This window comes from Cherax quadricarinatus, chromosome 39, assembly GCF_038502225.1.
Source record: "Cherax quadricarinatus isolate ZL_2023a chromosome 39, ASM3850222v1, whole genome shotgun sequence".
NCBI lineage: Eukaryota > Metazoa > Arthropoda > Malacostraca > Decapoda > Parastacidae > Cherax > Cherax quadricarinatus.
The window spans coordinates 22,131,466-22,148,816 of record NC_091330.1 but is presented as its reverse complement, the minus strand read 5'-3'; the positions used below and the strand labels follow the sequence as shown (position 1 = coordinate 22,148,816).

Here is a 17,351-nt window from a genome sequence, read left to right as displayed (position 1 = left end):
GACTAATGTGGCTGTCCCCCACCTATTCCCTTGGCACATGTCTCGACCCACAGACCATTCGCATTGGCGCTGCACTTCGCGTTGCCGCCCTTGTTCTCGCCGAATACAGTGCAGTTGTGACAGTGAATCGGCAGACAGATTCGGATACCATGGTCTTGTTTTCCGTAGATTCGATGGAAAGATTGCAAGGCATGAAGAGGTTACTAACATCACGAAGAACCTCACAACAGCCGGATGCCCAGTAATAAGAGAGCCACCCCAACTATGCAGATCTGATAGGGGATCCCAGGGTAGCTAGTTTTCTGTTCCAGTGACTCAGCACTGCGGTTCAGAGGGGCAATGCCTGTTGTATCTTAGGTACGTGCTCCAGCTCTGAGTAGATCAATGAGATTTTCGTATTGTAATCTGTGATAAACACATAGCATTATGTACTAGAAATGTATCTCTCAAGCCTCATGTATTGTATATGCCATCTTTATACCAGCACTGTATCTCTTGAATCTTTTGTACCATATTATGTAATAAAATATACCTATTGGTAAAAGAAAAATGAAAAGATGGGGTGGTAGGCGAAGTGGAATATTCAAATGGCTTCAGGAAGAAATCCAAATATTCTTCCTCGAAGCCTTTTTATCCACTTCTCCGAAGCTTTGTGTCCCTCAATTTGCACCAGAGGTGGACCCCATCCTATATATATATATATATATATATATATATATATATATATATATATATATATATATATATATATATATATATATATATATATAATTTTTTTAAATCTCTATTTAAAATATTCATTAAAATGAGAACATAAATTACGTAAAAAATCAAACACTTCACTCAGCTCCGCAGAGAAAGGCCTCGTGGCCACGACGCTATAGACAAATGTTTCTTCCTGGATTGCAACACTTGAGTATATGGAAATGAATGCTGGCCGCTCTGTGGTCTTTGGTTTCCAAGACGAGTTTGTCATGGAAGTTCTTTAGAGATTTGAGCACCCACTTGCCCCATGTTTCCAGGGTCACCGATTTTATAGGAAAGAAGTTACAGCATAGTGCCGGACCCCTTGTGTGTGATGACCTTCTGGGTCTACATGAAACTGGCGGCATCACCCCATTCAGCTGTGGTGTATCGTAGGAAGGTGTCGGCCATTGAAGATGCACAAGTGTAGTATCATGTTATCAACTCACCGTCTTTCCAGGGTAGCATTTTGATACCATACAATGTAGCATGGTGATTCCATCCAGGGTAGAGTGATTCCATCCAGGGTAGCATAGTGATTCCATCCAGGGTAGCATAGTGATTCCATCCAGGGTAGCATAGTGATTCCATCCAGGGTAGCATAGTAATTCCATCCAGGGTAGCATAGTTATTCCATCCAGGGTAGCATAGTAATTCCATCCAGGGTAGCATAGTAATTCCATCCAGGGTAGCATAGTAATTCCATCCAGGGTAGCATAGTGATTCCATCCAGGGTAGCATAGTGATTCCATCCAGGGTAGCATAGTAATTCCATCCAGGGTAGCATAGTAATTCCATCCAGGGTAGCATAGTGATTCCATCCAGGGTAGCATAGTGATTCCATCCAGGGTAGCATAGTGATTCCATCCAGGGTAGCATAGTGATTCCATCCAGGGTAGCATAGTGATTCCATCCAGGGTAGCATAGTGATTCCATCCAGGGTAGCATAGTGATTCCATCCAGGGTAGCATAGTAATTCCATCCAGGGTAGCATAGTAATTCCATCCAGGGTAGTATAGTGATTCCATCCAGGGTAGCATAGTGATTCCATCCAGGGTAGCATAGTGATTCCATCCAGGGTAGCATAGTGATTCCATCCAGGGTAGCATAGTGATTCCATCCAGGGTAGCATAGTGATTCCATCCAGGGTAGCATAGTGATTCCATCCAGGGTAGCATAGTAATTCCATCCAGGGTAGCATAGTAATTCCATCCAGGGTAGCATAGTAATTCCATCCAGGGTAGCATAGTGATTCCATCCAGGGTAGCATAGTAATTCCATCCAGGGTAGCATAGTGATTCCATCCAGGGTAGCATAGTAATTCCATCCAGGGTAGCATAGTAATTCCATCCAGGGTAGCATAGTAATTCCATCCAGGGTAGCATAGTAATTCCATCCAGGGTAGCATAGTGATTCCATCCAGGGTAGCATAGTGATTCCATCCAGGGTAGCATAGTAATTCCATCCAGGGTAGCATAGTGATTCCATCCAGGGTAGCATAGTAATTCCATCCAGGGTAGCATAGTAATTCCATCCAGGGTAGCATAGTGATTCCATCCAGGGTAGCATAGTAATTCCATCCAGGGTAGCATAGTAATTCCATCCAGGGTAGCATAGTGATTCCATCCAGGGTAGCATAGTGATTCCATCCAGGGTAGCATAGTAATTCCATCCAGGGTAGCATAGTAATTCCATCCAGGGTAGCATAGTAATTCCATCCAGGGTAGCATAGTGATTCCATCCAGGGTAGCATAGTAATTCCATCCAGGGTAGCATAGTGATTCCATCCAGGGTAGCATAGTGATTCCATCCAGGGTAGCATAGTGATTCCATCCAGGGTAGCATAGTGATTCCATCCAGGGTAGCATAGTAATTCCATCCAGGGTAGCATAGTAATTCCATCCAGGGTAGCATAGTGATTCCATCCAGGGTAGCATAGTAATTCCATCCAGGGTAGCATAGTGATACCATCCAGGGTAGCATAGTAATTCCATCCAGGGTAGCATAGTAATTCCATCCAGGGTAGCATAGTGATTGCCAGCTTGGTCTGCCGACACACTTCAGAATGTACAAAATATACTTATCAGGAGGAAATGTTATTTGAAAACTCACTGAATGGAAACATGGAGCCTATAAATAAAATGCTTAAAAATAGATTGACACCTTTGTTAACAGTAATTTTTGTCGCTGGAAGATATAATAACTTTTGTAAATTTATTTTTGTAAATCTATGAAAAAATGTCAAAATCAGTCAAAAATTGATTTTGTTGTATAAATTCAAATTCATATTTAAAATTGAAATCCTTAAAACATATATGATGGGATGTAGTATTTAATGAGGATATCGATTGTTTTTGTAACTTTCGAAGGAAAAAAAAACTTTATTTAGAAATCAAGTTTTAAAAAAGGATTTTATCCTCAGGTGATATGTAGAATTATATATATAATTATATATATAATTCTACATATCACCTGACGTATGCTGAATTTAACATTGAATATATTCAATGTTAAATTCAATATACGTCTTTATATTTAAAGATGTTATATTTCTTGAACCAAAAATCGTCTGTAATCTATAGATATAAGTGTCATAGGTGTAATACTTTGTTTAGTGGTAAATATAAGATTCAGCTGCGAGTCGGTATCTCTCAACACTTGGAGAGATGTATTATTATAAGTATTTTATAAAGTAAATCACCACTTAACGTCATATTCCAACGTTGTAAAGCTATAATAAAAACTTACCAACTTACCATAGTCGTGAACTTATATATATATATATATATATATATATATATATATATATATAGATGGGGTCCACCTCTGGTGTAAATTGTGGGACCCATAGCCTCGGAAAAGTGGATAAAAAGGCTTCAAGGATGAATATTTGGATTTCTTCCTGAAGCCGTTTGAATATTCCACTTTCCCTACCATCCCATCTTTTCATATTTTTTTTTTACCAGTAGGAATATTTTATTACATAATATGATACAAAAGATTTAAGAGATACATTGTTGATATAAAGGTGGCATATAAGGTACATGTTGTTACGTGTGTATCACCGCTTATAAGGCGAAAATCTCATCCAGGTCCTCAGAGCTGGGGCGTGTGCCCATAATACAACAGGCATTACCCCTTTGAACAGCCGCACTGAGCCGCTGGAAAAGAAAACTAGCTGCCCTGGGATCCCTAGTTACCCTGATGAGTCTTTTTCCCAGCTCCTTAAGGAATTTAGATGCATTCTTTCCCCATGAGCCAAGGGTCTCTGAGCCTATGGGAACAAACATATAATGATGGGTAAGTTCTCCATATTTTTAGACTTTTGGGACTCCCTGAAGCTGGCAGCTGCCCCTCCTTCCTCCCTAGTGTATTGGATATATATATATATATATATATATATATATATATATATATATATATATATATATATAATCTTCCACACCGTTACCTGATCCTGTGTTTCTCACACAAGACTCTCCCACCCCCAGACAATCGTCTGGTCCCACACAAAGCACCAGGCTTCACTGCTTTTCATCTTCGCCGTGTCAGCAAAATATAATATGATCGTAAGTTACACTTTTATACTCAAGATTGCTGGCCATCCCTACAGTGGCATCATCACCCGCGATCCAATACCTGCCTTGCTACCCCAGACACCAGTGTCAGAATGAAGAATGTAGGATACCAGTCGTGCTACCATGGAGGCACCAGTGCCTGTAATGAACTATTGAACAGATTAGTCGTGCTGTCATAGAGGCACCGGTTCATGTAATGAACAATGGAACACTCATGTAACAACTTTCTTGGCTTTTACCCATCCGACATTAAGGTAAAACCTCTTAAGTAAATAAACAAAAAGTACTGAAATCCTTTACTATTCAAAAAAAAAAAAAACGTAAGCAAACACTGCTGCTCAAACATTGTTAGTGTTGTTTAATTTAACTTGAGTTTAAGGTGTAAGTTTGTTTTCCTGCGAGACCGAGAAGCATGTCATGTAAATCTCGGCTGTCGTTGCTACTGAAAATTAAAATTATCTGCCACGTCAGGGGAGGTAGAGAGTGTCAAGTGTCCCTTTCCTTGGTGGTGGTGGCGGTATTTATGATGTAGTGGTGTTATAGTGGACGTTCTAGAGCGAGTTGTTATGATGTGACGAGTGTACAGCTAGTTAGCAAGATGCGAGTATAACAGTAACATGGTGGGATCACCTGCAGTATGCTGTTACCTTATTTTGTATGATATATTGTAAGAACCCTCTCAGTGTGTTTCTACCGTAATCTCTATGATAGTTACTTTGTGGAACACGTGTGTGTGCTTCTATATACCATAGTTACATTGTAGGACATCCTCAGGAAGTGGCTACCATATTATATAAAATAATTACATTGTGGAACACTCGCGGTGTGTAGTAACTAAAAGTAGCTATGATCTCCCATCATATTCCATCATACATGATTGGTTTCGTACACAATGTAATGAAATCTCTGTGCTTGTGCTGAGAGCCTTTAGTAGGGCGCTAAGAATATCGTCAAGATATTATATTACTGGTTCAGTAGCTATGGCAGGTTCATTGGTTTCCTTCCGACACTAATGGAGTTACTATTACTTGAGGAAGGAAGATTGATGGTTTGTAAGGAGGCAAATAGGGGATGTGGGTAAGAAGGAAAAGGTGGGATTCAGGATGCGACCAGGGACTGAGGAGGGATTTGCATGGGGAAGGGGAGTGGAGGAAGGAGCCGCGTGGGTTCTAAGATAAGGCTTGACGTGACTTTAGACTAGGCTGCCGAGTTTTAAAGTGAAGGAATTTTCATTTGCGGAGGAATGTATGAAATTCGCTTCTAAATCTTCCTCTCAGGAGCTCCCTTTTGTTTTGACCTGAGGCGGCCATCTTCCTCTGAAGACCAGCCTTAGCACCCAGGCGGCAGACATCTGCGGCGTCTCAATTTTTCTTTTATATTCGTCTCGTACATTTGTGAATAGGAAGAGAGAAATAAGCATTGAGTTTGTATTAGCAAAAATATTTTTTTAATTAGCATTATTAGTTACACAGTAGCATGCAATGTAGTTTTCATACTACTGTCCCAATAACAGTTTGGTCAGCATTTTGTAACTTCATACTAGCACAGGTTCACAGCCTCATGTTTACTTAGATGCTTACCTGGAGGTTACCTGGAGGTTATTCCGGGGATCAACGCCCCCGCGGCCCGGTCCATGACCAGGCCTCCCGGTGGATCAGGGCCTGATCAACCAGGCTGTTACTGCTGGCCGCACACAGTCCAACGTACGAGCCACAGCCCGGCTGATCCGGCACTGACTTTAGGTATCTGTCCAGCTCTCTCTTGAAGGCAGCCAGGGACTTATTGGTAATTCCCCTAATGCTTGATGGGAGGCTGTTGAACAGTCTTGGGCCCCGGACACTTATGGTGTTTTCTCTTAGTGTACCAGTGGCGCCCCTGCTTTTAATTGGGGGCATTTTGCATCGTCTGCCCAGTCTTTTACTTTCGTAGGGAGTGATTTCTGTGTGCAGATTTAGGACCATTCCTTCCAGGATTTTCCAAGTGTAGATTATGATATATCTCTCCCTCCTGCGTTCCAGCGAGTACAAGTCAAGTGCTTCCAAGTGTTCCCAGTAGTTAAGGCGCTTGACAGAACTTATACGTGCAGTAAAGGATCTCTGTACACTCTCTAGATCTGCAATTTCACCTGCTTTTAATGGAGATGTTAATGTACAGCAGTATTCCAGCCTAGAGAGAACAAGTGATTTGAAAAGGATCATCATTGGCTTGGCATCTCTCGTTTTGAACGTTCTCATTATCCATCCTATCATTTACTTAGTGACAGTCAGAAATAATGTGAGGGATCTTTGCCAGGAGCTGCATCTCGACAAGCGCAAACACAACTCGCTGAGTACAGCTCTTACAGTTCGTCATGTGACTAATAGCAACTCAGCCTAGTGTGTGTGTTTGTTTCTATGCACAACCTAAAAATAAGCAGAATCTTCCACTAAGCAAGCTATATCAGTTTTGAAAATTTAAAGCCAGTTAGAACAGACGTTCTTTACTTCTTATTTGGAAACCAGTATTCCAGTTTGTCAAATATTTTTGGTAAATTAAAATTTACACATTCCATACCAGTACTCACCTTGTTGTAGTCACCTAGTTGTGGTTGCAGGGGTCGATTCATAGCTCCTGTCCCCGCCTCTTCACTGGCCACTTACTTTGAGCAAAATACACCAGCACTTTAACTTTGAAGCTAACCATAAGTTATATTCTCAGGGTATCTTATAGAAAAAAAATACACAACAATTTTTGACGAAAATAGACAAATTGACACAAACACTCCACAGGTGACACCTGTGGAATGGTAAACCACTACACTATTTGCATATGTAAAGTTGGCATAATCGCACCTACACGACACAATAACACTAAACCTTCCTGTAAGATATGTCACTGCTGAAAGTTTGAAGCCAATAAGAAGAGTCGTTCTCGAGTTTTCGCAAGTAAACCTTTTTTCGTTTAGTAAACCAGAGTTATTATTGGAAAAATATCAATGGTAGGCAGAGGGAAAAGAGGCAGCCTCTGAATATGAAGATGACGTCGCTGTTTGTCAGCTGTGGTAAAAAAAAAAAAAAAAAAAGGTCAGAACCGGTAGTTGAGTTGCAAACTGGTTTGCATAATGTTTGTCAGGAAACAGGACAAGTGTTTCCTGACGTGGGTTTTAGTCATATGATGACTCGCAGCTTTTGGTTATCTGGCCGAGGCCTTCCACTGGCTTACCGGTCCACCCCTTTAAAAATTATAGTTATTGTATGCTATTTAAAATATTCTAAAGAGTTAAATCACAATGCGTGCTGCTGACGATACTGTAGGAAAAACCCACGTTTTAGAACAAGCTTTTTAATGGGACCTTTCGATCTACACAGTGCGAAACGTTGTCCCGGTAAAAGCTCGTTCTATAAATATAAAGTTTGCTCTCTCTAAGTTATTTATAAACTGTTTCAGCCATGGGATTGATTTATTCTTCCATATCTCGGCTGTATTTCTGTGTATCGTGCAACAGAAGACAGTCGAGTGTTGTGCGCTTGTTCTTGTACACAAGTCTTCAATTCATCTTTTACAAAGCCCTAATGCAAATTAAAAAAAAAAAGAGCACCAGGAGGCCTGGTCGTGGACCGGGCCGCGGGGGTGTTGATCCCCGGAATGCCCTCCAGGTAGACTCCAGGTAGGTAGACACAGTATTGACTGTGATCACTCTAGCAACACTCCGGCAGTAACATACAACCCGACTGAAAAATGCCGAAGGATTTTGGGAAAGAGTGATGTTGATAATGGTGGCCTGGTGGTTAACGCTCTCGCTTCACACGGTGAGGGCCTGGGTTCGATTCCCAGCCAGAGTAGAAACATTGGACGTGTTTCTTTCCACCTGTTGTCTATGTTCCCCATCAGTAAAATGGGTACCTGGGTGTTAGTCGACTGGTGTGGGTCGCATCCTGGGACACTGACCTAAGGAGGCCTGGTCACAGACCGGGCCGGGGGCGTTGACCCCCGGAACTCTCTCCAGGTAAACTCCAGGTAAGGGGTGATATGAGGGTAAGGCATAATCTCTCCATAAAAAATAAAAGTACCCTGCCGTTTTCACACCCTTTCAACACGCCTACCTTTCGCAAACTCTCATCCATATCACTACAGAAAAGTATAAATATATAAAAAACTCTGAGGGGGCGAAGAGAAGAAGGGAAGGCAATGCCCACGGCTTAAGCAAATCAGTAATAATTCAACTGTTCGAGGCGCCTTTAACAGTCACTCATATGACTGTTTTTACAGCAGTGACATGATGTCTGTGGTGAAGAGGATGAGCTGAGAAAAGATATTTAGCCAAGCAGAGCATACCCATCCAGTGGGCAATAGTCGAGGGATCATAGACAAAATAGTTTATGGAGTGGGTCCCATCATTTGTGTTAAGGTCTTGAATATGTCCCGGCTATTAATAAGAACGTTTTCCAGACCTTGTCAAGAACGTCGCAGATGTTTCCGAAACCACCAGACGTTTCGGTCCGACTTGGATAATTTACAAGTCGCACTAGTCATAAGTTTCTCTCTTCTGTGTGTGGATTATTTGTGTATTGTGCCTTTTTGTTCTTTATGGTCTCTAAAACATCACGAAGTGAGGAAGTTTTGAGGTGATCAGTCCCTTAACCTTGATAAAAGGTGGTCTATCCCTCAGCTGAAACCAGAGGTATAAATAAGACTTGTATAATAGAACTAGATGCGAGGTGTATCAGCTGGAGATGAAGCCACAAGTTAGTGGGGACTTCACTTTTCGAAACATTTTCTTAAAAAAAATTCTCGAAAATGGCATATAGGTTTACGAGGCAGTTTTACCAGACGGTGTTATATATCGTGAAGGTTAACGAGATCGTTTCATCAATCGGTCTTTTAAATGTCGCGGACATATCCAAGACCGTGTTTTCAAAAAAGTCTCGAAAATTCCATAAATATGTTTGAAACAGTTTTTTCCACATGGTCTAGAAAATGTCTGATAAATATCCCCCTCCCGGGATACCTAATAATAATTATGTGTTTCGGAGAACACAGACGTTGATTAGCTAGACATATGTGCAGCACTTGGGTATTTTTATTGTGGAAACATTTCGCCACACAGGGGCTTCATCAGTCCAGTATAAAGAATGGTTGAAGACCAGAAGGAGTTTGAGGTAATCAATCCTTCACCCAGGAGTCGATGTAATTAGTTCATCATTCTTGATGGATCTACTGTGATCGTATTTGCTTGGACCTCCTCGTCTTTTCTGCAACATTGCAAGCTCCTAATGTGTTGATTGCAACACGAAACGCCTAGAGTTGTCATTCAACTCCCCCGTGGTTGTTTTGCATATATATATCTATGAATGTTGGTATATAGCTACATGTGTACTAACCACGACGTTGACATAATATAGGAGAGACATAGAAAATATAGGAAAGATGTACAGTGGCGCAACAGTACTACCTCTGTCACAACCATCTATACATCAGCTCTATCCATGATACCCGTCTCGTACGTGGCATCTACCTTGATACTTAACCTCCATTCGCCCCACCTTCCCCACCATACCACTCGCAGATAAGAATATTTGTTGATGAAATTATATATATTGCAAATGTGTTTCATACTTTTTTTTTCATTTTTATGCCTTTGAGGTTATGTAATTATTAATTGACATACATTGGTTCACGCTCATTATATCATGTTCTTTTTCCCGGCAGACATCACTTTCCACTGACACCGACAGCATATTGCAAGTGTGGCATATTTTTTTTTTTTTTTTAATTTTCATGCCTTTGAGGTTATGTAATTTTTCACATATAATGGTTCACGCTCATTGTGTTTTGTCCTCTTTTTCCCTCTCAGGCATCACTTTCCACTGACACCGACACCAGATGACCGCGGCCACCCGTCACTGGTCCTGGCCAAGTGGGCGCCCATCGGCTCAGGCTTGGTGATGGTCGACGATCAGTACAATATTATCTACAAGCGCACCGCCAGCAACCCTGATGTCCACCGCATCACAGACACAGGTCGACCTGGCATCCTATACAATGGTGTTCCCGACTGGGTATATGAAGGTAGGAAAGTGTTTCTATGTACTTGTAATATAGAGTTTTTTTTTAGGGTAAGTAAAGCGAAGTTGTTCCACCAGCAGCTACAGTTTTGTCGTGTCAAGATCATAATACATGAACACTTTCAATAGGTTCATTATGATACACTACAAAATGTATGTCGCTATAAAGTTTATGGAGACTTTAAGAGACCTAATGTTGCAAGTCACTATCTTGAAAATATTTTGTTTATTTTTTCTTATATTTTGCATAGCATTATTCGTATTTCATTTCTCGGTAAGTCCGCCTGTGTGTGTGTGTGTATGTACTCACCTATTTGTGGTTGCAAGGGTCGATTCATAGCTCCTGGACCCGCCTCTTCACTCTTCACTGTGTGTGTGTGTGTGTGTGTGTGTGTGTGTACTTAGAAGCCGCTGAGTTGTATTTGATTGGGTCGAGTCTCGGCTCCTGGCCGCCCATCGTAAATTACAGTCGCTGGCATTATTGGTTCCTGGCTACTGGACCCTATCATATCTACTCTTGAATGTATATATTTAGTTTGCCTCTACCACTTCCTCATCTAGCTCTCTCCACTTATTGACCATCCTAAGACTAAGTACTTTCTAACACACCTGTGGCTCATCTGTGTCTTTTATCTGCTTTCTTAACTTTTCTAAGTATTTTATGTTATAATCACAAAAAGAGCGACCAAAGGGTATAACTGGGACGGTGGGCAGATAGATATTTAACTTCCTATTAAATTGATCCCAAAAAGTAATTGTAAACAGAGTGAAATCATTGTCTGTTACAGTGGAAAGTTGTGTCCCCCAAGGCACGGTACTCGCTCCACTTTCTCTTTTCATATTCAACATAAACAGGGACGTAAATCCTGTTTTCATTGTCTTGTCGCGTAGGTGTCAGAAGTCTCTGCGGCTGGCGATGTTTTTCCCATTAAAACCCCATTATATACGTAATTAGTAGTGCAACACATTTCCCCCATCATTCTCCCTTGCTCCCTTTCTTTCTTTCATCCTTTCCTTCTCCATACTGCGTGATATTCCTCAGGAATTCTTGCGTCGATATTTATGAGTTTTGTTTAAGCTACGACTATCGTGTCTCTATTATATTCACTCCTCCGACCTGTTTGCAATCTTGACTACACAACCTAACTTTATTTTTGTTTCGTCGCTTGGTCATTTATCTGGTATCCGTTTGGCATACGAGGGTATAAGGAAGAGGTTCATCCAGGACTAGGGATATTTGGACCGATTCTAGGGCTTGACGCACCTTGCAAATGCAACAAAACCTGGTACTTTCAACTCGACTATAAACGAGCTCTTTCGGCTAAACAACATGCCTTCCTTCAATTTCCCGGACTCCACACCTTCAGCCAACATCCTCAGGATTCTTCCCAACGTTGTGAACTTCACTGCACCTGCAGACCTGTCTCTTGCCCAAGCAACTATACCTGAAACTTCTACAACCACCTCCCTCCACCGTCGACAACGCTGAAACTTCTACAACCACCTCCCTCCACCGTCGACAACGCTGATTATCCTGCCTCAACCACCGCCTGCCACGTCTCCCAACCTGTTTACACATCACCAATACACCTCTCCACTACTCCTGCCGTCCCACAGTTTCCTGCCAGCACCATTGTAGATTCGCTCCCTCTGAATCCTCTTCTGAAGAAGAGGAGAAAAATGTTGATGACTCCTGCACCAGTTCACCTACTTGGAACAACCTGACTCTTCTACACATCTCCTTCCGATGAGGACATCATGACCTGCACAGAGCTGTACAAAGGGCTCTGTGCTGGATCTATTAAGTTTGCTTGTGACACTCCACATCATTTCACTCTTACCCAAATTCTGGAGTTCATCAAACTACTCCGTTTTACTTTTGGTAACAAAAAACTGTACCACCTCTCCAGAACCAACTTCAAGAAATTTGAGAACGGCTCTTCCACAAATGTTCCACGTTAAATAACACCTACAACTGAGCTGCCTTCCCTCCTGCGACCAAGCCTGCTGCAAGCTACCCAAGTATCAAGACTTCCACCAACGAAAACCTATGCATTCTCATTCTCAGCCTGCTCTTGTTTCTCCAGTCCGCCGCACGAGCGCCTAGTTGCTGGGTTCAGCCCTGACACTTTCTCTACGACTGTGGACACTCCTCTCCAACGCAGGAACTTCGCCTGTCCCGTCTTCCAAGCTCACCCCACATGGGGTCTTACCTAAACTCTCTTGTCTTAGGGATTGGCCTCACAGGAAGGACGAGGGAGAAAAGAGGTCTAGTAGCAGACGGCGTAAGGGAGTGTGGAGGGCATGGGTTGACCCTCGGTATTGCAGAACTTTGGGGTAAATTGTGGCTGACATACTTGGTTGGTGATAGTGGGTAGTAGGGCAGTTTAGAGGAGGGTGAGAGAAAGTGAAAAAAGTTTTTTTTATCTTTATGTAAACTTGACTACCTGCGGCGAACCACTCTGGTAACATTACCTGGAGAAGGTTTCGGGGGTCAACGCCCCCGCGGCCCGGTCTGATACCAAGCCTCATGGTGGATCATGGTCTGATCAACCAGGCTGTTACTGCTGGCCGCACGCAAGCTGACGTACGAACCACAGCCCGGTTGGTCAGGTACTGACTTTAGGTGCCTGTCCAGTGCCTTCTTGAAGACAGTCAGGGGGTCTATTGGTAATCCTCCTTATGCTTGCTGGGAGGCAATTGAACAGTCTTGGGCTCCGGACACTTATTGTGTTGTCTCTCAGTGTACTCGTGGCGCCCCTGCTTTTCATCAGGGGATTGTTGCATCTCCTGCCCAGTCTTTTGTTTTCATATGGAGCGATTTTCCTGTGCAGGTTTGGTACCAATCCCTCCAGGACCTTCCAAGTGTATCTTATCATGTATCTGTCTCGCCTGCGTTCAAGGTAATACAAGGGAACATGTATGTATTTGTTTTTCTTTGAATCATAAGAACATAAGAAAGGAGGAACACTGCAACAGGCCTACTGGCCCATACTTGGCAGGTCCTTCGCAAATACTACATCCCACTAACAAATTTATATATTACAGACATAAGTCCTAAATTCACTGGGCATTAAGTTTTAAGACTCACTCGCCATGGTTTCAGTCTCCACCCGTTCCCTGGTTTGTTTGCAGTCGTGTTATTACGATTTCGTGAGACATCCTGATTGAGTTTTCATGTTTTAGGATTTTATTCTTGTCTTGCAGAAGCATTTATAAAAGTGCTGCTTTCAGAGGAAGCACTTTACTACTCACATATTGCTTTATTCTCGAATAGTTTATGAATGGGATCGTCTGGCTCGTTCCTTCTGCTTTTAATATGCTTCTCATCTTCTGTTTTATCTTGTCATTCAGATTCGCTTAAAGTTGATAAGTAAGACACATGTGCAACAGTTGGGTATCTTTATTGTTGAAACGTTTCGCCTACATGGATAAATAGGTACAACCTTTGTAGATGTGACAGAAAGAACAGGCAACAAAGGGGGTTGAAGTTCTAAAATTAAGATCGAGAACCAAAACCTAGTCATTGTGGTTGTATATAAGCCACCAGATGCAGCTTCCCAACAGTTCAAGGAACAGCTACTGAAAATTGATTACTGTCTGGAAAACCTTCCAGTTCCATCCCCAAACATCTTACTGCATGATGATTTCAACCTAAGGCATACAAAATGGAAGAATGTAGCAAATAATGTTATAGCAGAAACAATTCCTGGTGGCAACGCAGATGAAAGGTCATACACACATGAGCTACTAAATCTCTGCAATAAACCAGACCCTAAGTCAGCAGATAATGGAGTCAATAAGACTGGAAAACACACTTGTCCTTATCTTCACAAATAATGAGGACCTGGTAAGAGACATAACAATATCAAAAACAACTAATTCCTATCGCAATCTAATCGAAGTCCAGACTTACATGCACAGGGGTCCTGATCAACACAATGCAAGAATATCAACTGGAACCAAGTGAACCATGTCTTAAATGAAACATGTTGGGAAGATATCTTAAATAACATGGATCCAAACTAGTGCCTTGAAAGGATCAACTTCCTGGCAGCTGAAGTATGTTCAAGGCATATTCCCCCAAGAAAGAAGAGAAGAAGTAAACTGGAGAGAGAAAGAAGCTCCCTCTGCAGAAGGTGATGAAGACTCACTGAGCTCCTCAAGAACACTAGATTATCAGATACACGGAAGGAAGCGCTAACCAGGGAAGTGGAATGTTTGAGGATCTCACTTTCAAGGATCACAACAGTGCCACGATCACAACTGCAAAGAAAATGATAGAATGGATAATGAGAACGTTCAGAACAAGAGATGCCAAGCCAGTGATGATCCTTTTCAAATCACTTGTTCTCTCTAGGCTGGAATATTGCTGTACATTAACATCTCCGTTCAAAGCAGGTGAAATTGCAGACCTAGAGAGTGTACAGAGAACCTTTACTGCACAATCAAGTTCTATCAAACACCTCAACTACCTGGAACGCTTGGAAGCACTTGACTTGTACTCATTGGAACGCAGGAGAGATGTATCATAATCTACACTTGGAAAAACTCCTAGAAGGAATGGTCCCGAATCTGCACACAGAAATCACTCCCTACGAAAGTAAAAGACTGGGAAGGCTGTGCAAAATACCCCCAATGCTAAGAGAAAACACCGTAAGTGTCCGGGGCCCAAGATTGTTCAACAGCCTCCCACCATGCATAAGGGGAATTACCAATAGTCCCCTGGTTGCCTTCGAGAGGGAGCTGGACAGATACTTAAAGTCGGTGTCGGATCAGCTGGGTTGTGGTTCGTACGTTGGACTACGTGCAGCCAGCAGTAACAGCCTGGTTGATCAGGCATTGATTCAATGGGATCTCAAAGCTGGTTAGTTTCTCTTTACTGCCTCCCATGTTTATTATCATTTCCATCCATGTGTCCTGGCCATTTAATGGGTCAATGAAACTTTGTTTTGATTTCCCTCTACGCTCGGCTCCCTCTCACTTCCTTCTCATTACGTCTGTCCTTCAATTTCTATGTCTCCTGACTAAGCTGAGCTTTTTTTTTTTCTTTCAGCTCTTTCATTCCACTCCGCTTGCTCCTCCATTATCTTAATGCGTCTGTTCCTTTCTAATTCTTTTTTTCTGTCTGCTCCTGTCCCTTCTCTTCTTCATTTCCAGGCTAATGGTATACTTAAGCCCCAAGATCATGAGTTTTATGCATTCCTATATTTCCTCTGATCGTTTCTAATTATTTTATGATGACTTGCGTCCCCTCCCATTATCTCCCACTCACTGCTACTACCTTCCGCTCACTCTTTATTCCTCTGGTGTAATTGTTGGTGTGGGGGGGGGGGAGGTGATGGTGATGTGGTGGGAGGAAAAGTTGCGCTGGTGCTGATAGTGATGGTGGTGGCAGACGCGATTGTGGCAGTGATGGAAATGGTGATATTAATAGTGGTGGTGTGGAGTGGTAGGAATGGTTTTGGTAGTGATGTCTGTTGTGTTTATAGTGGTGGTAGTGGAAGAAGTGTTGTTGGTAGGTGGTGATGGCTATTAAGCTGTTTAGGTGGTAGTGTACGTAAAAATTGTTGTTGGGTATGGTGGAGGATGGTGAGACAAGCGGTGGTAATGAGAGTGGCGTAGAGGCTTGGTGGTGGGACTGGTAGTGGTGATGAAGGCGGTGGGACTGGTGGAGGGACTGGTAGTGGTGGTGAATGAAGGTGGTGGTTGTGGTGGTGGGACTGGTAGTGGTGGTGAATGAAGGTGGTGGTTGTGGTGGTGGGACTGGTAGTGGTGGTGAATGAAGGTAGTGGTTGTGGTGGTGGGACTGGTAGTGGTGATGAATGGAGGTGGTGGTTGTGGTGGTGGGACTGGTAGTGGTGGTGAATGAAGGTAGTGGTTGTGGTGGTGGGACTGGTAGTGGTGATGAATGAAGGTGGTGGTTGTGGTGGTGGGACTGGTAGTGGTGATGAATGAAGGTGGTGGTTGTGGTGGTGGGACTGGTAGTGGTGATGAATGAAGGTGGTGGTTGTGGTGGTGGGACTGGTAGTGGTGATGAATGAAGGTGGTGGTTGTGGTGGTGGGACTGGTAGTGGTGATGAATGGAGGTGGTGGTTGTGGTGGTGGGACTGGTAGTGGTGATGAATGGAGGTGGTGGTTGTGGTGGTGGGACTGGTAGTGGTGATGAATGAAGGTGGTGGTTGTGGTGGTGGGACTGGTAGTGGTGATGAATGGAGGTGGTGGTTGTGGTGGTGGGACTGGTAGTGGTGATGAATGAAGGTGGTGGTTGTGGTGGTGGGACTGGTAGTGGTGATGAATGGAGGTGGTGGTTGTGGTGGTGGGACTGGTAGTGGTGATGAATGAAGGTGGTGGTTGTGGTGGTGGGACTGGTAGTGGTGATGAATGAAGGTGGTGGTTGTGGTGGTGGGACTGGTAGTGGTGATGAATGAAGGTAGTGGTTGTGGTGGTGGGACTGGTAGTGGTGATGAATGAAGGTGGTGGTTGTGGTGGTGGGACTGGTAGTGGTGATGAATGAAGGTGGTGGTTGTGGTGGTGGGACTGGTAGTGGTGGTGAATGAAGGTGGTGGTTGTGGTGGAGGGACTGGTAGTGGTGATGAATGGAGGTGGTGGTTGTGGTGGTGGGACTGGTAGTGGTGGTGAATGAAGGTGGTGGTTGTGGTGGAGGGACTGGTAGTGGTGATGAATGGAGGTGGTGGTTGTGGTGGTGGGACTGGTAGTGGTGATGAATGAAGGTGGTGGTTGTGGTGGAGGGACTGGTAGTGGTGATGAATGGAGGTGGTGGTTGTGGTGGTGGGACTGGTAGTGGTGATGAATGGAGGTGGTGGTTGTGGTGGTGGGACTGGTAGTGGTGATGAATGAAGGTGGTGGTTGTGGTGGTGGGACTGGTAGTGGTGATGAATGGAGGTGGTGGTTGTGGTGGTGGGACTGGTAGTGGTGGTGAATGAAGGTGGTGGTTGTGGTGGTGGGACTGGTAGTGGTGATG

The 17,351-nt window shown here is 43.2% G+C and overlaps 1 protein-coding gene across 3 annotated transcripts in view; it reads left to right on the top strand.

Moving 5' to 3' along the window:
• The window catches only part of Dpp10 (Dipeptidyl peptidase 10), a 470,951-nt gene that overhangs the window by 289,671 nt on the left and 163,929 nt on the right, over nt 1–17,351 (top strand). For all 3 annotated transcript variants that reach the window (XM_070092527.1, XM_070092528.1, XM_070092526.1), the window contains exon 7: nt 10,156–10,370. In XM_070092527.1, coding sequence (XP_069948628.1) covers nt 10,156–10,370 — 215 coding nt within the window. The remainder of the gene's footprint in view (nt 1–10,155; nt 10,371–17,351) is intronic.